This window comes from Morchella importuna (assembly GCF_003444635.1).
Source record: "Morchella importuna strain M04M26 chromosome Unknown Morimp01GS084, whole genome shotgun sequence".
Lineage (NCBI taxonomy): Eukaryota > Fungi > Ascomycota > Pezizomycetes > Pezizales > Morchellaceae > Morchella > Morchella importuna.
This window is the reverse complement of record NW_025763480.1, coordinates 14905-28650: the sequence shown is the minus strand read 5'-3', so window position 1 is coordinate 28650 and position 13746 is coordinate 14905. Positions and strand designations below refer to the sequence as shown.

Sequence of the window (13746 nt, the reverse complement as noted above, 5' to 3'; positions counted from 1 at the left end):
TCAGTAAAGTTTGCAAACCATTGACCGACCTCTTGCAAAATGACAAGAAATGGTATTGGACCGCAGCCTGTGAACAAGCATTTGAGGAACTCAAGAGGCTATTCACAAGCGCTCCAATCCTTCTCCATTTTGACCCTAGCAGAAGAACGGTGGTTGAAACGGATGCCAGTGATTTTGCCAAAGGAGCAGTGCTCTCTCAGTATGGGGAAGATGGGAAACTACATCCGGTAGCTTTCTATTCTAAGAAATTCTCTCTGGCTGAGATCAACTATGACATTCATGATAAGGAAATGGGAGCTATTGTAGCCTCGTTCCGGGAATGGGAGCACATGCTCAAAAGTTGCGAGCATGAGATCACGGTTTTCACAGACCACAAGAATTTGGAGTACTTCAATTCTACCAAAGTTCTCACTAGGCGGCAAGCTAGATGGTCTGAGGACCTAGCAGGCTACAATTTCAAAGTTGTCTACAGACCGCGAGAAAAAAATGGCAAACCAGATGTGCTATCAATGCGTTGGGATCACCGCCTTGAAGAGGGGAGTGGAACCTTGCGGCCGAAGCCACAGATGTTTTTTAGGCCAGGTCAATTGGTTTTGGATCCTGTTAAGCTAGCGGCTGTCAGGGTGAATCAATTACAGAATACATTCTTAGAGCGCCTATGTGCGGCAGCTAAAGAGGATGGATTCTGCCAGGAACTGCACCGCTCCCTGGTTGAAAGGAAACCCAACTTGGACCAGAACTTGTCTATCAAGGACGGCCTCATCTTCTACAAGAATCGATGGTATATTCCCAAGGACAAGAAACTCCAGATGGACATCCTGACCGATACCCATGACTCTAAAGTAGTGGGCCATTTTGGCCAGTTCAAAACATTAGAGCGGGTGAAGAACAACTTCTTTTGGCCCAACATGGATAAAGATGTTGAGGAATATGTCAGGAGCTGTGACAGCTGCCAGAGGAATAAGACCTCGAGACACAAGAAGTTCGGTATGCTCCAACCACTGGAGATACCTTATCGGCCATGGACCTCCATCTCTATGGACTGTATTGTGGGATTACCGGAGTCAAATAGGGTTACAAAGATCTGAGTAATAGTGGATCGCTTCTCAAAGATGGCACACTACATCCCACTTCCTACACTCAATAAAACAGAAGATCGGCTAAGTTGTTCTTGAAGAAAGTCTAGAGACTCCATGGGTTACCTGATGACATAGTCTCGGATAGAGATAGCAGGTTCATCTCTCACTTTTGGCAATCTCTCATGAGCCTCCTCAATGTGAAGCTGAAGATGTCCACTTCTTTCCATCCCCAAACGGACGGCCAGACAGAAAGAGTTAACCAGACCCTGGAACATTACTTGCGGAGTTATTGTTCATATCAACAGGATGACTGGGTGGACCTCTTGCCTTTGGCAGAGTATGCATATAACTCTGCGGTCTCTGAGTCTACCAAAGTATCGGCGTTCTTTGCCAACTATGGATATGAACCAAGGACCAATTGGCCGGTCCCAAAGGAAGGTGTTGAATGGAACAATCCAGCAAGCGAGGTCATGGTATCTCAATGGGAATCTATCTGGCAGGCAATGAATGCAAGCTTGGGAAAGGCTAGACTAAGAATGACCCGGTGGTATGATGCACATGCCCTGGCACCCCCTGAAATCAAGCCTGGAGATGAGGTTATTCTAGACCGGCGCAATGTGCAAACAAAGCGGCCATTGGGAAAATTGGATCAGAAGAAGATGGGACCCTTCAAGGTCTTAGAAGCTATTGGTACCCGTGCCTACAAGCTCTCTCTTCCCCCGCAAATGGGAATCCACCCGGTCTTCCATGTCTCTCTCCTGGAACCCTATAGAGCGCCAGTAGACCCTGAGAGAAGAGTTCCCCCACCGGAACCTGAGGAAATTGCAGGAGAACAGAACTGGATCGTCCGAGAAGTAGCTGATAGCCGGGTCAATAAGAAGAGGAGAAGGGTGGAATACCTGGTACTATGGGAAGGATACGAGAATGAGGACGCTACATGGGAACCCTGGGAACATCTCAGGAAGAGTGCTGAAGAAGCCCTCCGGGATTTCCACATGAGGTATCCTAAGAAACCAAGAGACAAAAGGACTCTGGGGCAGTAGCATTCCTTGATTTACATCTCACTCCACACCAAAAGGAGTTTCTTTGTCATATAGTATTGCATAGAATAAAGACGTTATAGATTAAAGATCTCGGAGACCAAGATCCTGGAATAGGGGAGTAGTGTAACGGAGCCACTTCAACTGTCTGGTGTATGAGTGCACACACGGCCCGGTTACATGCTGAGAGTTATTGTTAGAAGCCAGTTGCACAGTGACATGCAAGTGCCGGCAGTGTGGTTAGCTACCAGCTGTCAGAGTAACTACATTCTGAGCACTAGGAAGAGGATCTATTCATGGGAGTAATGACTGACGAGTCCATGCTTCGTCAATGACTAGAAGGCCAGCCTGTAACGGGGGCAGCCTCTTCTATGTATCGCTAGAATCCAATAGAATAGATGCGGCCGTGCAAGATAGAAATCAGGTGCAGATTTATTCAAAGATACTATCGCTAGAACTCAATAATCTTTAAGGGCTCTGCTACCGATAATGGTCTACTCGAAGATGAGGATCAGGTCAGTTGGGCGGGAATGATCCTGAGTACTTATACTCCAAAGGATTCTATTCTCTGCTCCTACTTCCTTACTAAGTTCCGGTGCTGCCTCCTAGTGGAAGGGAAGCAATACCATCGCTACCCCGCTTCTCTCTAAGCGTCAGCGAGTGCTTCCGATTCCGAAGGCAACCACCCTTAGTCAAAGCCTTTGTAACACCTGCAGCCTTTGTTGCCACACAACTAGGGGCCTGCATGAATGAGCTGCCGCTCAGGTGTAAGCTTAATCATTGCTGTAGAGCTTTCGCTTATTGTAGACTTCCCAAGCATAGCCCCTTCCACTACCGGTGGACTTCCAATGCTCAGAGGATGTAGAGGATCACCGAGCACTCATAGCTTTGCTCTGGCTAGCCTTCTAATCATTGGCGAGGCACAGACTCGTCAGTCATTGCTCCCATGAGTAGATCCTCTTCCTAGCGCTCAGAATATAGTTACTTTGACAGCTGGTAGCTAACCACACTGCCGGTACTTGCATGTCACTGTGCAACTGGCTTCTAACAATAACTCTCAGCATGTAACCGGGCCCTGTGTGTACTCATACACCAGACAGTTGAAATGGCTCCGTTACACAGCCAGAGTGAAGCTCTGAGTGCTCGGCGATCCTCTACATCCTCTTAACATGATAAGTCTGCCAGTAGTGGCAAGGACCCTGTCTGGGAAGTCTACAATAAGCGATGAGTTCTACAGCAATAATTAAGCTTACACCTGGGCGGCAGCTCATTCATGCAGGTCCCGGTTGTGCGACAACTAAGACTGCAGGTGTTACAAAGGCTTTGACTAAGGGTGGTTGCCTTCGGAACTGAAAACACCCGCTAACGCTTAGAGAGAAGCGGGGTAGCGCAGGTATTGTTTCCTCTTCGCTAGAAAGAGTCACCGGAACTTAGTAAGGAAGTAGGAGCAGGGAACGGAATCCTTTGGAGTATAAGTACTCAGGATCCTGCCAGCCCAACTATCTGATTCTCCAGTCTTCAGAACTATCAAGTACCTCCTACTCGGTAGCAGGGCCCTTAAAGATTATTGAGTTCTAGCAATAGTATCTTTGAATGAATCTGCACCTGATTTCTATCTTGCATGGCCGCAACTATTCTATTGGATTCTAGCGATACATCGAAAGACTGCCCCCGTTACAGTGCCTGGACTGAGGAGACCTGTTCTCGGATGTAGCCGAAGGCATCCCTGAGCAGGACTGCCTCCGCTTCTTGTCTTTCTTGCACCAAAGCTATCGCATTGCCGACCTTGATGACTTCCTGGTGCAGGCTGTGCTTAAGGTAGCTCTGCAGTTCCACAAAGAAGTGCTGTAGGGTGACTTCGTCGGTATCTTGCCAGGTGGGCTCACATCCAGGGATGTAGGACTGGAGCGCCGTCCTGGGCTTGTGGATCAACTGTGTCTGACCTTCTTGGAATTCTAAGGCTGCCGTCTGCCATTCGATTTGAAGGTGTAACAGGGCCACAGTAGGGCTGTTACAAAAATACCTGTTCTACCAGTCAAGCCATACGGCCCTAGGTTAACCGCAGCTGGTTCTTCATCGATGGGTGAAGACAAGGGCAGATGAGCCCCTACCTCTATTGGTATAGAGGGTAGAGATCCTGGCGAGCAAGAAGTCTTACAGGTCAAGCTAGACGACTGGACCAAAACTAGAGCAGCAGGACGAGCAGGCCAAATAAGGAAGGGTAACCCCAAACATAAGTTACCCTACCTTGGCATTCAACCTTTGAGGCACAATAACTTTGCAACCGATGCCCGGAAAATATGCTTTACCACGTCAGAAAGGATCCTGGCGATGCTCCGGTCCATTTGGGGTGGTTGAATGAACGCATTGCGGAGTTGAGGAAACACTGCAAAATAAACACGTTTTAGACCCCCAAAAATAACCCCCGGAGCGTCGAACCACCGGAACCCTCCTGTTTCAGCCCGGTGCATCTTTGGGGGGAGTAAGAGTGCGACCCAAACTACCAAAGCAAACCTTTGCTTTAAAAACACCCAAATCTATTCTAAATACTCTGAATAAGCAATTGCTGTCTGGTCGGCTGTTTCCTCTAGTTCCTAGGATCCCGACCCTTTCTTGGCAAGGATTGCGAGATTTGACTCGGACGAAAATTCGTCCGCGGTGTGGTAGCAACTCTTCTCCTCCCCCCTGATAGAAAATAGGCGGTGCCCCCAGATTATTTGAAAGGCGGGGACGGCCAGTGAAAAAAGGAAAGAGGGAATGAAGGGAGGGGCGCCGAACTTCCATAAAGGAACTCGGTTGCCCCAGCTTGGTCTCGGGGGATCAGCGAGTCTTTACCAGCGAGGAGCCCCCTTAAAGTTATTAAGTTTCTAGACTACAAATAACGATCAAACAAATGAAAATCTATCTTTCCATCGAACGAGCCGAAAGGATAGCTTGTCGTATTCCTTTCTGCCTATCTACCTGATCGAAGTCACGGTCGCGCCCTTTCAAGGCACCCCCGTTACATCGAAGTCACGGTCGTGTATCATTCAAGGCACCCCCGTTACAGTATAACTTTAAGCTCCTCGCTTAAAGAACCCCACAAGAAAGAAAAAAACCTACCTGAACACCTAGGACCACTTTCAATGCTGAAATAACCGAGCAGTTAGCTTTTTTTTTTCAGCTCAGGCTAGCATGGGAGAGGCTAACACTTTACTATGGTCTCCACTGTATCCGTCAGAGGGTTATAGCGCCCACATTCGCTCAAAGGGTTATAGCGCCCACATTCGCTCAAAGGGTTATAGCGCCCAGCTTCGCTCGGAAAGGAGACCACATCCAGGATCGCTCCTAGAAAATCCTGATAGTCCCATTGACCAACGGGCCCCATTCCCCATCTGGGCCCCAGTCCCAACCAAAGTCAACGTTACTCCGTCCACGATGATGGCAGGAAGAGTCCGGAAGAGGAGGATAACTGGCTTTCTTCTGGCGCCACCATGCCTCGTAATATGCTTGGAGAGCCAGTCTTTGTCTCTCCCTTGCCTCTTCTTGGACCACTCGCTGCCGCATCCACTCAGCTCCCCTTCCATCTCGCGCAATCTCATCCCGCATCCACCGCACCTGTTCCCGTTTCTCCATCAGTGCCGCACGGACACGAGCCTGACCAACACTTCTGTCCCCTGGTTGGGAGAAGGGATAAGGACGACGGTAATCCTCCCGAGTCAGAAATGGGACCTGGTTGAAATGGCCATCGAAGGTCGAGGTCTCCAAACCCCGAGGAACAGCATGCCTGTGCAAGCATTAGCGGTAGTAAGAAGAGGTTACACAACTCGCTGGATCATGCCTACCTCATAGCACTCCGTGATCGGACGGCTTTACGAGCAACTCTCCGAGCGTAGATGGTGTTACCACCATCCAGCTCCAGGAGATCAGTAACAACCGCACCAGTTGAGGATCTAAGCCTTGTCCCCCGCCGAGATCGACTAGCGTTAGATAAAAACGCTTGTACAATAGACGAATTGATCGCAATGAACAAAGAGAGGAATAGAATAAAGAAAAACATTATTGCTGAAAGGAGGTGATAAATTTGGTGTTGGGTGTGGAAAGATCGAACTCCCTGGAGTGTAGAATGAATAGAAGGAAAAGAATTCTTACCCTCCTTAGTTCGACGGATACCCCGCTTTTATAAGCGAACTCCTATTCCAGTTCCGAGAATCAGCGTGGTTAGCCGAATCAGGAGTTCGGTCCGGCTTTAACCGAACCCGGCACTAACCGTGGAAAGAGACAAGGACACCGCGTTTACCTGGTATGAGAGATAGGAGCATGCATTTGAAGTCCTGAAAGAGGCCTTCCATCCGCCCCCGTACTAGCCCACTTTGATGCCGAGCTAGCTACCAAGATTGAGACCGATGCCTCCAACTTCGCTAAATCTAGCATACCGTCCCAATTCCACCGAGATGACAACAAGTGGTATCCAGGAGTCTTTTACTCCAAAATGATGTCACAAGCCGAACGGAATTATGACGTTCACGACAAGGAGTTAGGTGCCATTGTGTCATGCTTCAATGAGCGAAGTCTCCCAGGAGGAACCTCCAGCCGGGCCGGGGGGAAACCTCCAGCCGGAGGGAAACCCCCGGTGGAGAAAACCAGAACCCAGAACCAGCGGGTAATGGTGGACGAAATGGAATAGTCCCCCCGGTTGGTGGTGATCCCAACCCGGGAGGGGACTCAGATAGTTCAGATTCGGAGCCTGAGTATGGAGATAGAAGAGGATGGCGGAGATACCTCAGGAAGATGCTGGAGAAGCAGCAGAGAGAGCTCCTGGCCTCCATGACACAGTTCATGAGACCTCCGGCCCCCTCACACCCCTCCGCTGCCTCCAGAGCCCGAGAATCAAAGGCACACCCTCAGGCCAAGTTCAATGGCAAAGCAAACAATGTGGAGACCTTCATCAGGCAATGTGAGAATGTCTTCTCCATTGAAAGCCAGTTCTTTACCTCCGAAGAAGTTAGGATCCGATATGCTGGTAACCTGATGGAAGGAGATGCCCCGGCCAAGTGGTATGAGGCTTACCACAACTCCATTGACCAAGCTTCTGCCAACCGGATAGCTGGGATGTCTGTGGTGTTAGATGAGAAATGGAAGTGCTGGGATTCCTTTGTGGATGCTCTCAGAGCAGCCTTTGGCGAAGCTATCTCTAGGGATGATGCGGTAGCCCAATGGAAGGCCCTTACCCTCACAGCCAAGGCGGGAATAGACTCCTTCCTGAATAGCATTATTCAGCTGATGTGAAAGACTGGCTATAAGGGTCAGTTAGTGGATGATAAGATCCTCAGTTCCCATATTTTCCGAACCTAGGCATGAGTTGGGCTCGCTTTACCCCCGTTACACCTCTGGGCTTCCTCCAGCCTGGGTTCGCCAAGGGGTTGTCCCCGGAATCCCATAGAGGTACACCACCCCCGGAGTCACCTTCTGCGTTCCTACAAAGATACGGTCACGGTCGTCACCAACCAGCAAAAAAAAGGAGCGCTGAAACCGAGATAAGCTCGATGGGCGGCCAACCTCGTGGAGTTTGACTTCAAAGTTGTATACCGCCCTGGAAAACTAAACGCCAAACCAGACATCTTGTCGCGGCGTTGGGACCACGCCCTTACAGAGGGGGGTAAGGCTCATCAAGACCTTGAGATTCTTGTTTAAGCCAGGACAAGAAGAATGGGTTCTGTCCAACACCCGATCGTTATGATCAACTCAGCATGTGCAAGATCAGCCCAAGTCTGCAAACTCACACCGGTGCTCCTGGATGAAATCTGGGCTCAAGCAGCCTGAGATCCAGAGTACCTTTCCTTGAAAAAAGCCATTGAGAACACCTCTGGGAATCTGGTGAACCGATACCTGACTTTAAAGGACGGACACGTCTTCTATAAGGAAAGGTGATACATTCCAAATCATCGGGAACTGAAGCTCAAGATCCTGAGCGCCCTACATGATTCGAAGACTGCTGGTCACTTTGGACAATTCAAAACGGCAGAACGCCTTCGGGCACTGTCCTTTGCCCAAAGATGGACAACGATGTGGAAGAATACGTTCGGAGTTGCGATACATGTCAACGCGCTAAAGCCTCAAACACACAAGAAGAATGGGATGTTGCAACCTTTAGAGGTCCTCTCTATGCCTTGGAGTTCCATTTCAATGGACTTTATCACCAAAGCAACCATCGAAGAACTTGCTCAAATCTTCCTCCGGGAGATATGGCGACGGCATGGACTTCCTGAGGAGATTATCTCCGATCAGGACTCTAGATTCGAAACATATCGTCCTCAAACTGACGGGCAAACTGAGAGAGTCAACCAAACGCTAGAACAGTATCTCAAAAAACTATTGCTTCTGTCAGCGGGACGATTGGGCAGAGCTACTCCCACTTGCCAAGTACGCCTACAACACGGCCACCCAAGAGTCAACCAAAGCATCGCCATTCTACGCGAACTATGGGTTTCAACCAGATTCCACTTGGCCCTCACTTAAACGGAAACTAGACAACTTCGACGCGTCCAGCGCGGCACAAGCACAGCAGAAAAAATGGTATGATCAGAAACAGATGAGTGCTCCAGAACTGAAGGTTAGGGACGAGGTGATGCTGGACCGACGCAACATCTTAACCAAGTGACCCTCAAATAAGCTAGACCACCAAAAAAAATTTGGGTCCCTTTGAGGTTGTCGGGAAACTTGGCGTCGCGTCCTACAGGCTGAATCTACCCGCTCAGTGGAACATTCATGATATCTTCCATATATCTCTGCTGGACCCTCAACGAGCTATACTGCTTCCACCTCCGGATGAGGTTCAAGGGGAAGACAGTTACGTTCTCAAGAAAATAGCCGATAGCCAATGGCAGCAGGCTGGTCGTGGGAAGAAGTTCGTGCAATATCGGATTACCTGGGAGGGTTATCTCTCAGAAAACTCTTGGGAACCGTACAAATTGTTGTAAGGAATGGCAGACGAGCCACTCCGAGAGTTCCATGCGAAGTATCCCCGAAAATCACGGGACGCATGGCAATACAGGAAAGTGCAGGAAACCGAGACGACGGAGTGTTCTGGGATAAGCGTGGAGAAAACGAGTCTCCCCTTGTTAGGTCACACGTTTCACTTGAGGTTTCCTTTGTCAATAGAAATGGATGCAGAAAATAAAGTGTAACGGAGCCATTTCAACTGTCTGGTGTATGAGTACACACAGGGCCCGGTTACATGCTGAGAGTTATTGATAGAAGCCAGTTGCACAGTGACATGCAAGTACCGGCAGTGTGGTTAGCTACCAGCTGTCAGAGTAACTACATTCTGAGCGCTAGGAAGAGGATCTATTCATGGGAGCAATGATTGACGAGTCTATGCCTCGCCAATGATTAGAAGGCCAGCCAGAGTGAAGCTCTGAGTGCTCGGCGATCCTCTACATCCTCTGAGCATGATAAGTCCGCCGGTAGTGGCAGGGACTATGCCTGGGAAAGTCTACAATAAGAGAAGAGCTCTACAGCAATGATTAAGCTTACGCCTGAGCGGTAGCTCATTCATGCAGGTCCCGGTTGTGCGGTAATCAAGACTGCAGGTGTTACAAAGGCTTTGACTAAGGGTGGTTGCCTTCGGAACCGGAAGCATCCGCTAACGCTTAGAGAGAAGCGGGGTAGCGGTGGTATTGCTTCCCTTCCGCTAGAAGGGATCACCAGAACTTAGTAAGGGAGTAGGAGCAGGGAATGGAATCCTTTGGAGTATAAGTACTCAGGATCCTTCCCGCCCAACTATCCGATTTCCTGATTTCTATCTTGCACGGCCAAATCCTTTCTCTCGGATTCTAGCGATACGAGGAAAGGCTGTCCCCGTTACATTTAGTTTGTATGGAATGATTATTAGAGCTACATTTTCTTGTATGCTCATAACGTACCATACCAAAAAACCCTAGGTTAGACTCGGGACGAGTCTACCGGAGGGAGGAGTAGTGTAACAGGGCCACAGTAGGGCTGTTACAAAAATACCTGTTCTACCAGTCAAGCCATACGGCCCTAGGTTAACCGCAGCTGGTTCTTCATCGATGGGTGAAGACAAGGGCAGATGAGCCCCTACCTCTATTGGTATAGAGGGTAGAGATCCTGGCGAGCAAGAAGTCTTACAAGTCAAGCTAGACGACTGGACCAAAACTAGAGCAGCAGGACGAGCAGGCCAAATAAGGAAGGGTAACCCCAAACATAAGTTACCCTACCTTGGCATTCAACCTTTGAGGCACAATAACTTTGCAACCGATGCCCGGAAAATATGCTTTACCACGTCAGAAAGGATCCTGGCGATGCTCCGGTCCATTTGGGGTGGTTGAATGAACGCATTGCGGAGTTGAGGAAACACTGCAAAATAAACACGTTTTAGACCCCCAAAAATAACCCCCGGAGCGTCGAACCACCGGAACCCTCCTGTTTCAGCCCGGTGCATCTTTGGGGGGAGTAAGAGTGCGACCCAAACTACCAAAGCAAACCTTTGCTTTAAAAACACCCAAATCTATTCTAAATACTCTGAATAAGCAATTGCTGTCTGGTCGGCTGTTTCCTCTAGTTCCTAGGATCCCGACCCTTTCTTGGCAAGGATTGCGAGATTTGACTCGGACGAAAATTCGTCCGCGGTGTGGTAGCAACTCTTCTCCTCCCCCCTGATAGAAAATAGGCGGTGCCCCCAGATTATTTGAAAGGCGGGGACGGCCAGTGAAAAAAGGAAAGAGGGAATGAAGGGAGGGGCGCCGAACTTCCATAAAGGAACTCGGTTGCCCCAGCTTGGTCTCGGGGGATCAGCGAGTCTTTACCAGCGAGGAGCCCCCTTAAAGTTATTAAGTTTCTAGACTACAAATAACGATCAAACAAATGAAAATCTATCTTTCCATCAAACGAGCCGAAAGGATAGCTTGTCGTATTCCTTTCTGCCTATCTACCTGATCGAAGTCACGGTCGCGCCCTTTCAAGGCACCCCCGTTACATCGAAGTCACGGTCGTGTATCATTCAAGGCACCCCCGTTACAGAAGGGGCACTTGAAGAGCCGGGAGGGTGGACATGTTGTAGGAGGAAGAATAATCTGAAGGTGATTTGAGCCTTAAAGATTATCTGTAATGGGGGCAGTCTTTCTATGTATCGCTAGAATCCAATAGAATAGTTGCGGCCGTGCAAGATAGAAATCAGGTGCAGATTTATTCAAAGATACTATCGCTAGAACTCAATAATCTTTAAGGGCTCTGCTACCGAGTAGGAGGTACTTGATAGTTCTGAAGACTGGAAAATCAGACAGTTGGGCGGGAAGGATCCTGAGTACTTATACTCCAAAGGATTCCGTTCTGCTGCTTCTACTTCCTTATTAAGTACCGGTAGTACCTTCTAGCGGAAGGGAAGCAATACCATCGCTACCCCGCTTCTCTCTAAGCGTTAGCGGGTGCTTCCGGTTCCGAAGGCAACCATCCTTAGTCAAAGCCTTTGTAATACCTGTAGTCTTGGTTGTCACATAACCGGGACCTGCATGAATGAGCTACGGCTCAGGCGTAAGCTTAATCATTGCTGTAGAGCTCTTCGCTTATTGTAGACTTCCCAGGCATAGTCCCTTTCCACTACCGGCGGGCTTATCATGCTCAGAGGATATAAAGGATTGCCGAGCACTCAGAGCTTCACTCTGGCTGGCCTTCTAATCATTGTCGAGACATAGACTCGTCAGTCATTACCCCCATGAATAGATCCTCTTCCTAGCGCTCAGAATGTAGTTACTCTGACAGCTGGTAGCTAACCACACTGCCGGTACTTGCATGTTACTGTGCAACTGGCTTCCAACAATAGCTCTCAGCATGTAACCGGGCCCTGCGTGTACTCATACACCAGACAGTTGAAGTGGCTCCATTACACAAGCCCATAGATGGTTGAATCCGCCAGCCGCCCTTTAACCTCGTGCATCAAGTGCGAACGGACCCGGGAGTGTAGACTTCTGACCTATCGTTGTCAATTATGCTTCCAGAGCACTCGGCAACGTTTCAAGGGCATTCACATGTTTCATAATGACCTCGTCGAGATCTACTGTACATCCCACCCTGTGACTGGCAGCTGCCCACATGCTCACTACGAGTACCGAAAGCCTCGCTGCAGGTGGAAAAGGCTTATGTAGAAGAGTGTTGTCCCCGATTAGCGTGCTGCACTCCTTCTCAATCCTCTGGGCCTGCATTGAGAGAACGTTTGCACTCCTCGAGCTAGGTAATAGGGATCTCTGCGATAGGTTGCTCGCATAAATGTTAACTGTACTCTCAAAGCGGTCGTCAATGCTATCTGGAATACTACTAACCTTGCTTCCTGCTATAGGAGCATTTCCTTCCCTAATAGACGATGAAAGCTGTGCAATATCGTAGACTCTTGGTTGCGTTTCTGGTAAATAAACCTGAGGACTTGAGGGAATCCGGGGACTGCTCATGGAGCTCTCGCCAATGCCTTCAAGAGGCAGGAGGAACTATAAGGGTGGTAAGTGGGTGAGGAATCGCCGTACCTCGAACGCATCGAGGAAAGATCGATGTGTCGTGAAGAAGAGCTGTAGTCAATATCGCGAGAATAAACAGGTATAGAAGAAGGCATGGACTGTGAGGATATCGGAGGTGCTCTCTGAGATGCCGAGAATGCTCCCTGAGATGCCGGGGATGATCTTTGAGATGCTTTCTCTCTGGGTGCCCGAGTGGGTCTGTGGGATGCCGTGGGCGCCCACTGGGATTCGTTCTGTCTGGGTGCCAAAGTGGGAGTTGCTGTTACGGGGGTGCCATGATTGGGCACGACGGTGACTTTGATTAGGCAGATATGGTAAGAAGGAATAGAACAAGTTATGATTGGGCTCGTTCGATGGAAAGATAGAGTTTATTTGTTTGATCGTTATTTGTAGTCTAGAAACTTAATAACTTTAAAGGGTCTCCTCACTAGTAAAGATTCGCTAGATCCCCCGAGGCCAACCTGGGGCAACCGAGTTCTTTTATGAAAGTTCGGCGCCCTTGTTCAGGTTCTTTCTTTCCTTTTTTTTTCACTGGCCGTCCGCCTTTCCAATAGTCAGGGGGGGCACAGCGACTATTTTCTATGAGGGGGGAGAGAAGAGTTGCTACCACACCGCTGACGAATTTTCGTCCGAGTCAAATCTCGCAATCTCTGCCAAGAACGGGTCGGGATCCTAGGAACTAGCGGAAACAGCCGACCAGACAGCAATTGCTCATTCAGAGTATTTAGAATAGATTTGGGTATTTTTAAAGCAAAGGTTTGCTCTGGTAGCTTGAGTCGCACTCTTACTCCCCCCCAAAGATTCACCGGACTGAAACAGGAGGGTTCCGGCGGTTCGACGCTCTGGGGGTTATTTTTGGGGGTCTAAAACGTGTTTATTTTGCAGTGTTTCCTCAACTCCGCAATGCGTTAATTCAACCACCCCAAATGGACCGGAGCATCGACAGGATCCTTTCTGACGTGGTAAAGCATATTTTCCCGACATCGGTTGCAAAGGAATTGCGCCTCAAAGGTTGGCTGCCAAGGTAGGGTAACTTATGTTTGGGGTTACCCTTCCTTATTTGGCATGCTCGTCCTTCTGCTCTAGTTTTGATCCAGTCGCCTAGCTTGACTTGTAAGGCTT

General features: G+C 49.1%; 1 protein-coding gene across 1 annotated transcript; it reads left to right on the top strand.

Moving 5' to 3' along the window:
- Positions 1-8164: 8164 nt before the first annotated feature.
- LAJ45_11673 (uncharacterized protein) lies at positions 8165-8759 on the top strand (the record flags this gene model as incomplete). The annotated part of the gene is made up of 2 exons (XM_046121148.1): positions 8165-8437; positions 8487-8759. The coding sequence occupies 2 exons, from the start codon at positions 8165-8167 to the stop codon at positions 8757-8759; spliced, it is 546 nt and encodes a 181-aa protein (XP_045965655.1).
- Positions 8760-13746: the final 4987 nt, after the last annotated feature.